General features: G+C 37.5%; 1 protein-coding gene across 4 annotated transcripts in view; it reads right to left on the minus strand.

Annotated features, from left to right (window-relative positions):
* The window catches only part of LOC140148143 (SRSF protein kinase 3-like), a 137,672-nt gene that overhangs the window by 107,374 nt on the left and 16,428 nt on the right, over nt 1-13,870 (minus strand). For 3 of the 4 annotated variants that reach the window (XM_072170000.1, XM_072170001.1, XM_072170003.1), the window contains 2 exons: nt 4,653-4,807; nt 747-855 (listed from right to left, as the gene is read on the minus strand). In XM_072170000.1, coding sequence (XP_072026101.1) covers nt 747-855; nt 4,653-4,807 — 264 coding nt within the window. Of the gene's footprint in view, nt 1-746; nt 856-4,652; nt 4,808-13,478; nt 13,727-13,870 lie in introns of those variants that run through there. The other variant, XM_072170002.1, reaches the window with a different exon arrangement.

The raw sequence follows: 13,870 nt of genomic DNA on the forward strand, positions 1-13,870 counted from the left end.
CATGCATGCATTTTGTATATGATGACCTATTTATCAAATTTCAACCCTGCAATAAAAAAGCTGTTGCATGTAAGAAAAAAATTCTTACCCAGAAGAAAAAAGCTTTTGCACTTAAATATATTTTTTTGAATTTTAGGAATTTTTTTCAAATTTCCAAAATTATGTGAAAGGTTTCTCTTTTAATTTGTTAGCAATAAAAATAATAATTTCCATGAAAATTGAAATGAGGCCAATTTAAAGTAATCAAAACGTTATAAACACATTCATGCAATGAATTTAAAAACATTAAATATAGGTCCGATTTTCTGTCATTTTCAGGTGAAATCAATTTCTACCCTAATTCCCTTTTGGGGGTAAGGGCAAGTGTTTTGGGTTACAAAAACAAAATATGTTAAAGGTTAGTTGGGCTTGGGTGGTTTGAATACATGCAATAAGGTTTTGTGGGTGTGTAGGAAAACATTTTTAAAAAAACTTCAGAAAAAAAAATTAAAAAAAAAAAAAAAAAAAAAAAAAAAATTTTTTTTTTTTTTTTTTCTGTGACCTCCAATTTTTTTTCTGGGAACGGCGCGGCAGCGCTACCGCGGATTTCGAGGGCCTGGTGCTCAAGGTGCGACAGAAGCATGAAACATAGACATCAAGCGGCATAAGGTATATGATTTGTAACATACGACTACCAGCTATTTGGAGTCTGAACTCTCTTTCTTGTATGAACACAGCTACTAAATTACTCCATGCATTCGACTTACGTAAGGTCCCATGCTAGCCAAACTGTTGAAAAGTGACCCCATCCAAGTTTGCGTACCACATGATATCTCCCATTGAAGAGATCCCCGATCTTTACATGATGATAACCACCTAGAAATACAACAAAATAAACATTCATTATTTAAACCGGTTTTGCTTATTATGTTATGTTACAAGAGCAAGTGTGTAAAAAGTCTGGGGTTTATCTCAGGGGAAATGGCTAAGGAAATGGACTGTGTACCAGATGACCAACCAGCAGACATTTGCATGTACCTCATTCAAGAACGGCAGATGAAATGGTCTTTGTTAACATCACCACCACCTAAAATAGCTTAAAGGGCAGGTCTATAGCAAAAACAAGTTTATCTCTATTCGAAGAGAATAATTATTACATTACAAGTTGACACTTGTTGCAATTTTTTTGTTCGTATTTCTCCTGAAAAAGGAGAAATTGTGTGGGTAAAGTTCAGCCTTGTACGTGTTCTTCCCCCGTTTGAAGCGTACGTGTTCTCCCCCGTTTGACTGATGACGTAGGTAAATGAAGCGGTCACTTTATCTTGCTCTCATCATACAATCACACTCACTTTGACAAGTTTGACATTAGCAACAATGGGTTGTACTATCACTTACCATAACAATGCTGCATAACAATATGCACGCTATTGTTCTTTTTCGAAACAAAGCCCACACAGTAATTGTTACTATGCGTTTGCTTTGTAATATTTCATCCAACTGAAACTATAGCATTGCAATATGTTTGTGGACTAACACGGTTTATATGCTCGTCTCAGATGAAATTCTAAGCTCAAATTATGTATTTATTTTTTAGGCCTAATATTTCTCATGATATTGATATACACCAGGCACAAAAAGAAACTCGTCAGTTATATTCATCCTTGCTGTTCAATAAATTGATAATTTTGGATTATTCTGAAATATACATTTTGTTCATTGGACTTTTCTTTCTCATTTGACACCCTGTTCGTGCACATTGAGCAAGAATTGACCAAGATATGCGCTTCCAAACTCTCAAACCCCAAAATGAAAAGTTGCCATTTTAACGATTCAATTGTGCCTGTTACACTGTGTGATTTATTGATTGGCCTGTGGTGCTTGTGTGCGATACAACGGTGCGTTCCCATTGAAAATCGTTGAAAATGCAACTTTTGATTTTGGGGTTTGAGGCTTTGGTTTGTTTTTCACGAACAGGGTGTCAAATGAGAAAGCAAAGTCGAATTCACAAAATGTATATATTTCAGAATAATCCAAAATTATCAAGTTATTGAACAGCAGGGATGAATATAACTGACGAGTTTCTTTTTGTGCCTGGTGTACATATGAATTGTAATATCACAATTGTCTAGTAATATATAAAAAAGATGCGACTGATTTTATCCATATGTTTAAAAACCATGAAATTTGTAATACTTAATTTGGAATTTTTTTCTGTGAACAGCAACAGTATACGTTCTGTCCATTGAGAGCGTTTATAGTCCCTTTTCTCACAGCGGGCACATCTCATTTCATGACGTCACCGGTTTTCTAGGCCAAATCTGTCTCGTTCAAAGGAACTCACCGCTTAAGTTGTTTTTTGCGGAATATCAATTTTAAACGTCTTATTTTCTCAAAAAAGGAGTCATTTTCATTGTCCTCATAATATTAGCTTGCCAATGATATGATATTGTTTTTGCTATAGACCTGACCTTTAAGAGTGCTACAGGTATTAACTAATCGGTTATCACCAAGTGCATACAAGTGACAAAGGTTATCTTTTCTTGTCAGTTCTTAATTTATGCAAGTAATTCTTTATGAGACCCAATCAATTAAGGTGCTACTGAAAATATAATTGCATGCATAATCATCCCCAACTTGACTAGCAACAAACCACATTAATTACTACTAGGACTCCTTACATCACTTAGCATATTTCTTTGCAAGTTACAAGCTTCACGTAATGTCAATCATCTTAGCTGTATTTATTATTTTCTGCTCGTATCTCAATTGGGCTCTTCCACTTGAAATCCATACATGGATGACCTAATCTGCCACACAGAGAGTGTTGACCCAACATGACTGTGGATTTCAAATGGGGGAAACTATCTGAATGAGAGACTCCCATTTGAAATCTAGCACACCCTCTGTGTGGGAGATTAAGGTCATGTCTTCCATAGGAGGTGAAGGGATTTCAACTGGAACAGTCCATATTTTGCGATTGCTGTCTTTGACCCGATTTCAATCAGATCGCGTCACATATGTCTACATTGTATGATAATAAATACATCCAAAAAAGAAAAAAACCCACTACTTTTAAATGGTCATAATTTTGAGCACAGTTAATCAGAAACAGAACAATTGATATGAAATTGATATGGAGAACTATGATAGCTGCAGTACATGGCCGTTTATCACAACCACTTTTATCAAGGGCGCCCTCAATTTAAAGCTGATTTTACGTAGGCGTGAGCTACGAATGAGTATTTTGTGGCTAAGTTGCTGGCAGCAATTCATCAATGTGAGGAAGTTTAGCTGCCAGCCCTCGAATTAAGGATCTGAAGGGGCACGGCAACTTTTATAGGGCAAGTTGATAATTGCCTTGGATTTTCACTGAAAAGGCAAGGCAGTTTGTAATATTGCAAGAGGGCATCATGGCAACTGTTGAAAATTTGAGAAGGGCACCAAGGCAATTTCTTAAAAGTGAAGAAAACACACACAAACATAGATGATTTTATAATGAAGGAGCAGGGCTGGGGCGCCGATAGCAACTTCATTAGAGGGCACAGCAAGTGACTGCCTTGGGTAAAGGACATATTTTGAGGGCATTACGGCAGTGGGGATGGGCACCCACGGCAAAATGCCATGGGTGCCGTGGGTTAATTCGAGGGCTGTTAGCTGCATACCATGCTTACTACATGTTTAAGCCTGTCTAATTTGATGGGAATGGGAATAAATTATAAATTTCTAATACCCCAAGTTAGCTTTTGTAAAATAAGTAAGCCTTAAATTGAGGGCGCCCTAGATTTAAGGTGGTCCTCACACGTAAGTGGTAAACGGCTGTGATTATGATACTCACAACTTGTGTATTTAAACAAAATCGGAATGATCGAGAAATTAACGATGAGTGCAATGTGGTGTGATTCAAATGGTTGCAGTGAAATTTTACTACTTGTAAACGGATACGTTTGAATGGGTGTCAACCATGCACTATGCTCTCCAAATTGAAAAGACCGCAATCAAGGCCCGTTCTTATCCACTGATGACACACACTCCCTTCAAGTGAATGGAACTTGTAATAAGCTAGCAATTTCATCTGTTTGAATTTGCAACTTTTCAAATTGCACCACTTGCAGGGTTGTCACTACGCCGGTCGGGGCCGTCCGGCACTGTCCGGGGCCATCCGTCACTCACCAAAAAAAAAAAAAAAAAAAATTAATTTTTTAAATTTTTAATATTTTTTTTACATTTCGAAGTGGATGATGATATCATAAAAGAGCAAGAAATTTTTTTTTTAGTGGGGTGGTACCCTCAAAGCCTAATCCCCAATCCCTAGCGTTCACTAAAAAAGATAGTGCGAGGCGCTGAGCTTCGCTCATTGCTTCGCTTCGCCTTCAATATTTTAACCAGTACTTTTTTGGTCCTGGTGACAACCCTGACCACTTGAGTTAATACCTTTATTCATCAATTTATTGATCACTTTGATTTGTTGTTTTTTCGTCTATCTAGTCCCATACTGCAGCTAACAAAATTCTGCAAACATTCATACAAATCTTCCTCATTTTTAATTGATTGTGCTCAAATCAATGTCCACTCAAAGTAGATATGTTTGCACACAGTTTTTTTGCATTCCTGTGACCTTCTATTGATCAATGTTCTTGTAACTGTGCATTTCACACTTTTCAGTCTCGGCATACCTTTACAATAATCCTTAGGATCTTCTTGCTCATCATCATCTGAACCTAATAACTCCTCCTCGTGTTCTTCATCTTCCCTTTCCTCCTTTTCCTCCACGCTGGAATCACGGCTATCATGCTTGTGATGGGAGCCTTTGTGAGGATGGTGGTGGGACCTGCAGAAATAAACACACATAAAAACAAATATCAAAAATCTATTCAAAATTTCCATTCACGTATCACATTGACGATTCAGCAGCAGAAAGACATAGACCTCTGTTCTGTGATGAATGTTTGCGTCGACATAGCCCTGTGCTCAGTAGCACTAATAAGGGCATGTCCATTAGTGACTGTTCATTTCTGCAACCTCATCAGTGCCACAAAGAGATACTTCAATGACTAAAATTTTGTGTGTTACTGATCTCTACACAAAACGTGATAGGCAATGGACATAGGTCTTTGTGTCACAGAGCAATCATTCATACATTAGCTCATGGAGATACATCTCTGTGCTACTGTTACAAGTTTATAGGATGGTAGAATGGTAAACTACATTAAATTTCATCCAGCTGTTATGTATAAGACGTGTAATATTTGGGTGTTAAAATGCAAAAGCATGCATGATTAACTGAATAGTAGAGACATGACCAAATCAGGAAGACTATTTTGTGCCGTCATGGTTGTTAACTGTATTCAATTGAAGCAATTGCCATACGAGCAAAGAAACATAATGGGAAACCAATAAGGCCTAATACATGTAAGTGACCATTCACACTATACATATATTTTATTCAGTATGGCCTATGTTGAATTGAGACAAAAGTTTAGGGGCCTACTTGTCTTTATACATGATACATGTACATTGAAATATTCTGGGCTATTTCATTCAAAGGAATCCATATCCCCTATGGAAGGTATGGACCTTAATCTCCTACATAGGGAGCATAGATTTCAAATTGAGTGATAAATCATCACTAACTAGTCAAAAAAGAATGCAACACATTGTGTTATTTGTGTGTAAAACTAAAAATATAAAACCTTGGCCAAGATAACACATACTACATGTATGATCATGCGCGGATTTAGAGGGGGGCACAGCCGGCCCGTGCCCCCCTTTTGGCGGATCCCAAAAAATAAAAAAAAAAAGAAGAAAAGAAAGAGAAGAGAAGGAGGAAAAGAAAAGAAAGGGAAAAAAGAAAAGAAAAGAAAGAAAAAAGAAAACGGCACAACGTAAAAGAAAAAAAAAATCGCCGGGCCTATAGCCTAATAAATCTGTAGTGAGTATCATACACCGGGTGGCACTCTTCAGGCGCTGGATTCAGGGGCGGCGCCTTCCTCCCCTCTCCCAAAAAAAAAAGAGGAAAAGAGAGAGAGAAGAGAAAGAGGAAAAAAGGAGAAAAGAGAAGAGAAAGGAGAAGGGAAAAGTTAAATTGCACGTATAATTAGTAGGCCCATGCCAAATAAACCGCACAGTAGCTCACAGTCTGGTATATCAAAAGTAGGCCCTATATAGGCCTAATATAGGCCGGATTCTTTTAGGCAGTACTTGTTGATTTCTGATGGCCCGTCGATGATGCAGGGCCCGTCACATTTTGTCACCAAAGTCAGTATTAATACGGACTCCATGCTGACTTCGATCCATGCCGAATCTCCAAGTCTTATAGGCCTATTAAAGTGTCAGTGTAACATTTTACAAATTGAGTTCGGGCCCTGTTTTGTTTTAAAAAGCAATGATATACTCTCGTATAGTGTAAAACAGATGCACCAAATGGCTTCAATTGGACCTTCATTTCATAAAATTTCCAAATTTCGGAGGGGAACATCAGACACCCCTGCCTGTATAAACAACTGCCCGTTTTTAAGCTTCTGTATTTCACACCCAGCACTCTGAATTTATACAATAACAGTGAAAAAAGGTGGCTTCAATTGGCCTGTCATTTCATAAATGTTATATTTTCGGCTTTTTCAAACTCAAATTTTACACCATAATAGTGCCAAAATGGTCCACCAAATGGCTTCAATTAGGTTTTTATTTTGCAAATGTTTCTCATTTCTGAGGGGGCATCCCCCTCAGACACCCCCCATGTCGCAAAACGTTATGGGTACATATAAAGCAAATTTTACAAAAGAGGTCAAAACTTGTCCACGAATGGCTTCAACTGGGCCGTCTTTTTGCAAATTTTAGGCTTTTTCAAACTAAAATTTTACACCATAATGTTGACAAAATGGTCCACCAAATGGCTTCACTTGGGTCTTCATTTTCCAAAAGTTTCTCACTTCTGAGGGGGGCACATCCCCCTCAGACACCCCCTAAATCGCATAAGCCTCCGGGATGACCGCTTCAGCGACCATTTATTAATTTTTTAAGTGTGCCCCCCCTTTCTCGAAATCCTGTATCCGCCCCTGTGTATGATGATTTGAGAAGCAACACATATTGAATAACCAATTGGCAGTATGAATGCACCTGTTTCTGTTAAACACTTCGTGCAAAGCTCATCTCGAGCTATAGAAAATCACCACAATCACACCATAATCATAACCTAGGAGTGAACCTATCTTTTGCAATGTCATCTATGTATTGTTATGGCTGCAGGCAAGTAGGATGGTAATGCAAGTACCTAGACAACAAGATGCGTGTTATATAGGCACTCTGAATTATTGACTTTCTTGTTAAATACCATGAATCTATGAGGGCCTATCTTTTACATAAATCCCTTTTCTCCACTGACTTTGCAGACAATATTACTAGCGATGCTATGTTTAACCTAATGGTGCACACACGACTGTACAGTGCATGTATGTTATGTATGTTGTACATGTATGTGAGTCTCAAACCAGGACACTCACTACATGTATTTAAAAGTAAATGCAATTAATTTAAGACTTGTAAATACTGAAAACTTTACATCACCATGCTTTTATTTCCCAGTATTTCAATGTGTGTCAGCTTCAACTGGGTTGTTCTACTGCTCTGCAAATGCGGGAAGTGGGAAGAACAAAAGTACCAGTACGGAAAACTTTTTCGTGACATGACCTACAAGCTGCTTCAGGTCTGGATCAGATCACACACACACTGTATTGTAAGCTCATCTCAGTTTTAAGTGACGTGGAATCATCGTCTTGTACTGTTTCTACTGAGAATGTTACACTGTAATTATGCTCACTAGAAACATGCCGATTTATGGATGGTCCATATCTCCTGTGCAATTTATTCGCCAAATGGCAGGAAACATTCTCGGTGATACACGTACACTGTCCGCACTTGCATAGTACTAACCCTAACTCTATAAAATCTTACAAAGAAAACCACTGCACATTAATGCATTACACATGATGCCATGACACAATCAGCCCAAGTCATACATACGCAGGGCTGGGCAAAACCTCTTGTGGCTACAAGTCTGTGATCTTGTACGGGGCACCCGAGGGTTCCATGGTTCGAATCACGGGGATGGCAAGTAACTTCTTGTACATTTTCTCTCCTTTTTTGTATCTTCTTTACTGTCTGATAGTATACAATATGCGCCGAAAGAAAGCTGCTTGTGTATGTGAGAGAGGGTGCAGCATCAGCACATCATACAGCCACAGACTATCAAGTGTCAATGGAAAACCAAGTGGCCTTTCAGCTAAGCTGGCACAGGCAGCCAGTTCTAAATGACCATGTCCTAATTTCAACTTGCAGATTTGAGCATGACCCTATAACCAAAATAGTGCAGGGTTCTGGGCCTTCTCACCAAAATTGTTTAGCTATTTTCTTCACATTGGCATCATTGAAAGGATAGATCTTCTAAATTCAAATTCAAGTTTTATCACCTTTCTCATGAACCATGGTTAAATTGAAATAGTTTCAGCTTCACATACATTGAGAATGTGATATTTCACACGGAAGGACGGACAAAGCTCATTTTATAGTCTTACTCTAGCATAAGACAATTGAGGGGTTGGCACCACCCCCGGGGGAGCCACTACCCCAGTTCAGAAAATAGAAAATAGAAAATAAAACCCTGCAATGAAACGCGAGTTCTCACTCAGGTCCCCCATCAATTATTGTAGACAGTAGGCAAAAGTCAAAAGTAGGAGGGCACTGGTCTCAATTCTCCCAACTGTTCAAAAATTTTGGATCACTTCGCTCAACGTAATCGGTAATATGCCAAATTTCCCCCAACTAGTTGGAAAATTTTTCACTCTAACAGTTTTGCTCCCTTCACTTTTACTGACACTGCTTCCAAAATGTTGCTGACCACTACAATCTACAACATTATTTGGTCATGTATATGAAACAGATAGAATGCATGGCTGTAAATAGGAAGGATGTCCTAGATTCACCTCCATACTTAATCACTCAAATGTGACGCATTCTGACAAAATCGGATGGAACTGGAACTTATTAAAGATTACAAAATGAACCGAATTTCCTGTCCCTTTCCAGAATTGATCCAAGATACATTTCCTGGGACTGTTGTAATGACACTCTGCATAGGTGGGGTGGAGAGGGGTGGGTGAAGAAGGAGGTTCACTTTTTTTTACTGAACTCCTAAGCAAAAACCTTTTCTATGAATTCTGAAACAAGTAAAGTGTAGATAGGAAGTTCTTTTTCCTTTTGCCAGGAATCCATAAATATAATATGTCACAAATTAATCAGGATGAGCATTGAGTAATCTGGACATGTTCCAAACTTGTTGTTCAAAAAGAGTACTATGTGGGGCCCTAAGACCAAACTAACTCTGAACAAGTCAAATTATTAACCCTTACTCTACTATACAAAACCCTGTCAGCACGAAGTGTCAGCAAGACCATGCACGCCGGGCGTATATCCAACAATATGAACCCAGCTAGTTTCATCTTCATTGAGGATACAATATTTAATTTATAAATAGTTGCTTGAAAATGGAAATGAAATTTCTCCAGGGAAAGCTCGACCTTCACCTCATGGCATTTCATGATGTACAAATATACTAAAATAAATGACATTGACCCATTCACTACACAAATCAGGATTTAAATAAGCATAAAATATCATCATATTTGAGTCATTATATAAACAAGAAAGAAAGAGGGATGCCAAACACAGGTGGTAGTAGTATATTCAGTGCCCGAATGACGGGCTGAATGATATAAAGGATAATACTATAAATGCTGGTTCTCTTTTTCGGGGTCTGTTGCTTACATGTAATGCACTATCTAGCCAGAGATAGCTTGATGTCAGGCTGACCTCATACGATATGTTATAAAGTCTGATTCTTACATAGCACTGGACCCAGTGCTGTGACCAGTACCCACTGGAAGTAGTCCTCTTGAGCTTCGCACGCTCTCGGCCGCTTTATCGCGGCCTCATAGTCCGAGGAACTGAGCCAGTTCTAATTCTTACATTTTCTATTGTTCCTGTTGGCCCAGATTGGACCAGTTAGTGCCATGATGTCACTCTTGGAAATTCATTTGATCTAGACGAGTCAAGGCACCCTTTGGAAACAAAATGGCACTACTTGGGCTACCTTCAGTTTAACTTTCCCGGAATAGTTTTGCTATTTGCAATTATCATTCAAGCTGTGAGTAGGGGCCTACATGTACCCTTTGGTAAGATTTACTTCAAATTTGCAACTACACAACAATGCAAGTAACATCAAGACTTGCCTGATGTATTTCCAACAGGCAAATGCCAAGTTTGATCCAATGGAAATAATTCATGTAATCAATCAAAAGAAGTCTTTGTCATGCCATTATCTATTTTATTCACAAGTTTTGGGCGTCATTGTTTTATATAAATAATTTTTTAGTTTGTACCTATTTATCAATATTCGACTTGCAGTGCACGATGAGATGGGAACCTTTTCATTTTCAAACAATGTAAAAACAAAAAAAGATCAACACTTATTTTCGTAAAATCAACTTGCTTGATCGCATCACAGGTGTAGTGAATTGATCAATCGTATTAAATGCTTTGACGATTTCCTTGTTCATCAAAACGTAAACTATAAATGTGCTGACTGCTGAATGTGCACTTTGTGCTATATTATAATACATGTACAACATGTATGTACATTTTGTACCCCTTGTCCCCAATAGCACTTCAGCACTAGTAGCTTGCGTATTCTGACTGTTCACATTGGTACGGTAATTAAGCTAATAATAGCCCATTGTCAATGCAACTAACAGATCTCCCCATCAATGTAAACAGACCATGTGGCCTTCAAGATTCTGCTGTCTCATCTTCAGACATGTATTTATTTAAGGTGAATTATCATCACATACAATATAACACTGCACTATTTGACATGTTTTTACATCACATGGATTTAAGGTTGGTCTGAACCCTGGAATTATGGAAACTTTCGGGCCTCATAACTGCTAAATTATTAATCTAAAGAATATAAAAGTATACATTTTTAGAATGGAAATGACTTGATGAATTCATCTGTGAGGTCCAATTTGGGCTAAAATGCTCATTTTTGGAGAAAATCACAAAAAAAAGGTTTTTTGGCCGAATTTTTTTTGCGCAACGTAACAAAACAATTGTTTGGCCAAAAAAAATTTTTTTATTAATTTTTAAAAAATAGATAAAAATATCTAGGGACCGTTTTTTCATTTTTTTTGAATTTTGACCAACTTCACCAAAAATATTTGAAATTTGGGCAAAAATCAGGCTTTTTTTGACCACCATTTTTGGTGCAAATTTCTCAAAGTTGGTCAAAATTCAAAAAATGTATACTTTTATATTCTTTAGACCAATAGCAGTTATGAAGCCCGAAAGTTTCCATAATTCCAGGGTTAAGACCAACCTTAAATGACTGCTCCCAATGTCAGCACAAGTGATTCATAATACTCTTCTTTTGTCGTACTGGCTAACCAGTGAGGCAGTAAGCCATTTATTATTGATATTTTCGTATAAATATGTAAATATCATATATATTTTGTAAAATATTCTTCATAAATCTGTTGAAAATCATTTCACTTCATGCACGAGGGCCTGCTTGGAAAGCACAGCCAGCCACTGAAGTGGTGTAAATCCCTCAATATTTCACAAATAAAAATTGTTGTATTTGTTTGCAAATTTCATTTCCTGTTGACATCAAGGTAAAAATAAGAAGCTGACGTTAGAAGCCTGTGGCCAATATCTTTCAAACAGTAGGGTGGTGTTTTTTTGCCTGGTTTTTAAAATGATCCTGCCTGAAAGTACATGATTCCACATATGATTACATTCACTTACATCAGATATTTTTTGAGGTGATATTGCAATTCCCTACAAGAATAGTCTTGAAAATATATCAAGGAAAGAAATAAGCTTTTCTATAGGAATATACAGTCAGCAAACGAATTACGGTACCAGTTATGTTCAGCCCTGTATAGCCTACACAAAGACAAATGTGCTCAAATTAAAAACAGCAGCCAATACCAGGCTGTACCCTTCATCTCCGTCTGATTTATTAAAGATCGCATAAATTTGTTGAAAATTGCTTGAGAATTCAAGAAAAGGTGATCGGAAACGAAACCCAAGGAACGAACCAAATCAAAAGTTGCACTTTTAACGTTCTAATCACTGGAAAGCACTGCACCAGTCCTCTTATTCGAGAACACCTTGTGTACTGATAGGGCATCCAATGGAGCAATGTGCATCTTCCTTGGGATTTTGGATCACCAATTTCACCATGTCTCGATTTATTTATGGTTAATTTATTGTCTTCAAAATGACAAATTTCAACGAATCAGGTCTTAAATCTGAGCTAAAAGATGCAGCTATTGGCTGCTTATTCTAATTATGACTTAACTCTTGGTTTATGTTATATACAGGAGTGAAAATCCTAATGAATTTGCCATAATTAGCCTACAGTAAGATCCATATTTTTTTTCAAATGATAGAATTTTCAATTGCATCTTTGGAGCTAGTATATTTAGATCAGCAAACCATCACCTAAACTCCTAGCATCCTTCTGAATCAAATCTCAGAAAGTACAGTAAACTCTAACTAGCAATCTATTCTTCCTCTTTCTTAATTTGATGTAATCACCAACCTCATTACCTCCATCACTATCTTTAATGAATTGATTCCCAAGTATACAAGAGAATTAACAAAATCTCATATCCTCGGCGGGAGTTAAAAGCCACAGCTTACGGCGGATGTATGCACACGTACCAATCAGTTCCTGTACTGGATGTTATGCTCAAAGCCTTTGCCAATTGGCCATAACAATAACTGCATATTGCAAAATGCTAATAAGGCTGGCTTGGTTTTGATACAATGTAGTACTATGCATTTTAAAGGGGGTTCCATTTCAATTACCATAATATTACAATTTTCAAGAAGTATATACATGTAGGCCTTTAATTATTGTGTGAGCCTGGGAGGAACTGAGCTAGTCCAGTTAGATGAGCATGTTTGCCATGCATCAATTCTTTAAAACAGTTCTTGGCATGGTCGTAGCAGAGCCGTAGACAGGGGAGTGCAATGCACCCCCCCCCACATGCCAATCTGAATAAAAAGGTCTGCTTTTGTGTAATATTTAAAGAAAAATGTTGAAAAACAGCCCTTTTTGATCGAAAAAAAATCAGCTAAGGTCTGCTTTTTTTCAACAAAAACATTGAAACCAGCAACTGTTTGAAGGAACAAATTCCCAAAATATTCACTTTTTAGCCACCTCCTCCCAAAAAATAGCTACGAGTCTGATCAGAATCCCAAGAGTGTTGATGTATTGGTACATGTACATTACTTAAAAGAAGCAAAGAACTCAAATAAAGGGTGTAATTCTGTAAATAATAAACCACCAATCACATTGTCTGCATGAAGTGGATGCTTCCTAACTCCCTTTGCTATGAAAATCTTCAATGAAATGTGAAGTAATACTTTCTACTTACATGTAATACCACAATTATCACACACACTTCAAAACTCATCCAATGTATTAAATTCCCCAAGATGTGTTTTGTCAGCTACATATGTAGCACAGTATTTCCGCAAAGGCGAATCAAAGCAGATGGATGTATGTTCATACCAAACAATACAAGCTTCAATTTCTCACGTTACCAATGTAAACGTACAACTTCATTCAGCCATATTTAGTTCTCTCCCAGGTTCTCCATCTCCTCCTCTTGTTTTTCTACCGTTCCATTAGCTGGGGCCAGTACTTCACCAAAGATGCCCATCAACGTCTTCAACACTTCTTGATATTGAAGCAAGATATATACCACAGGACTCGGCTAATGTGTATCAGAAAAAAAATCACTGGACAATTCTTACTAAGGCTCCT

The sequence above is a fragment of the Amphiura filiformis genome, chromosome 3 (assembly GCF_039555335.1).
Source record: "Amphiura filiformis chromosome 3, Afil_fr2py, whole genome shotgun sequence".
Classification (NCBI taxonomy): Eukaryota; Metazoa; Echinodermata; class Ophiuroidea; order Amphilepidida; family Amphiuridae; genus Amphiura; species Amphiura filiformis.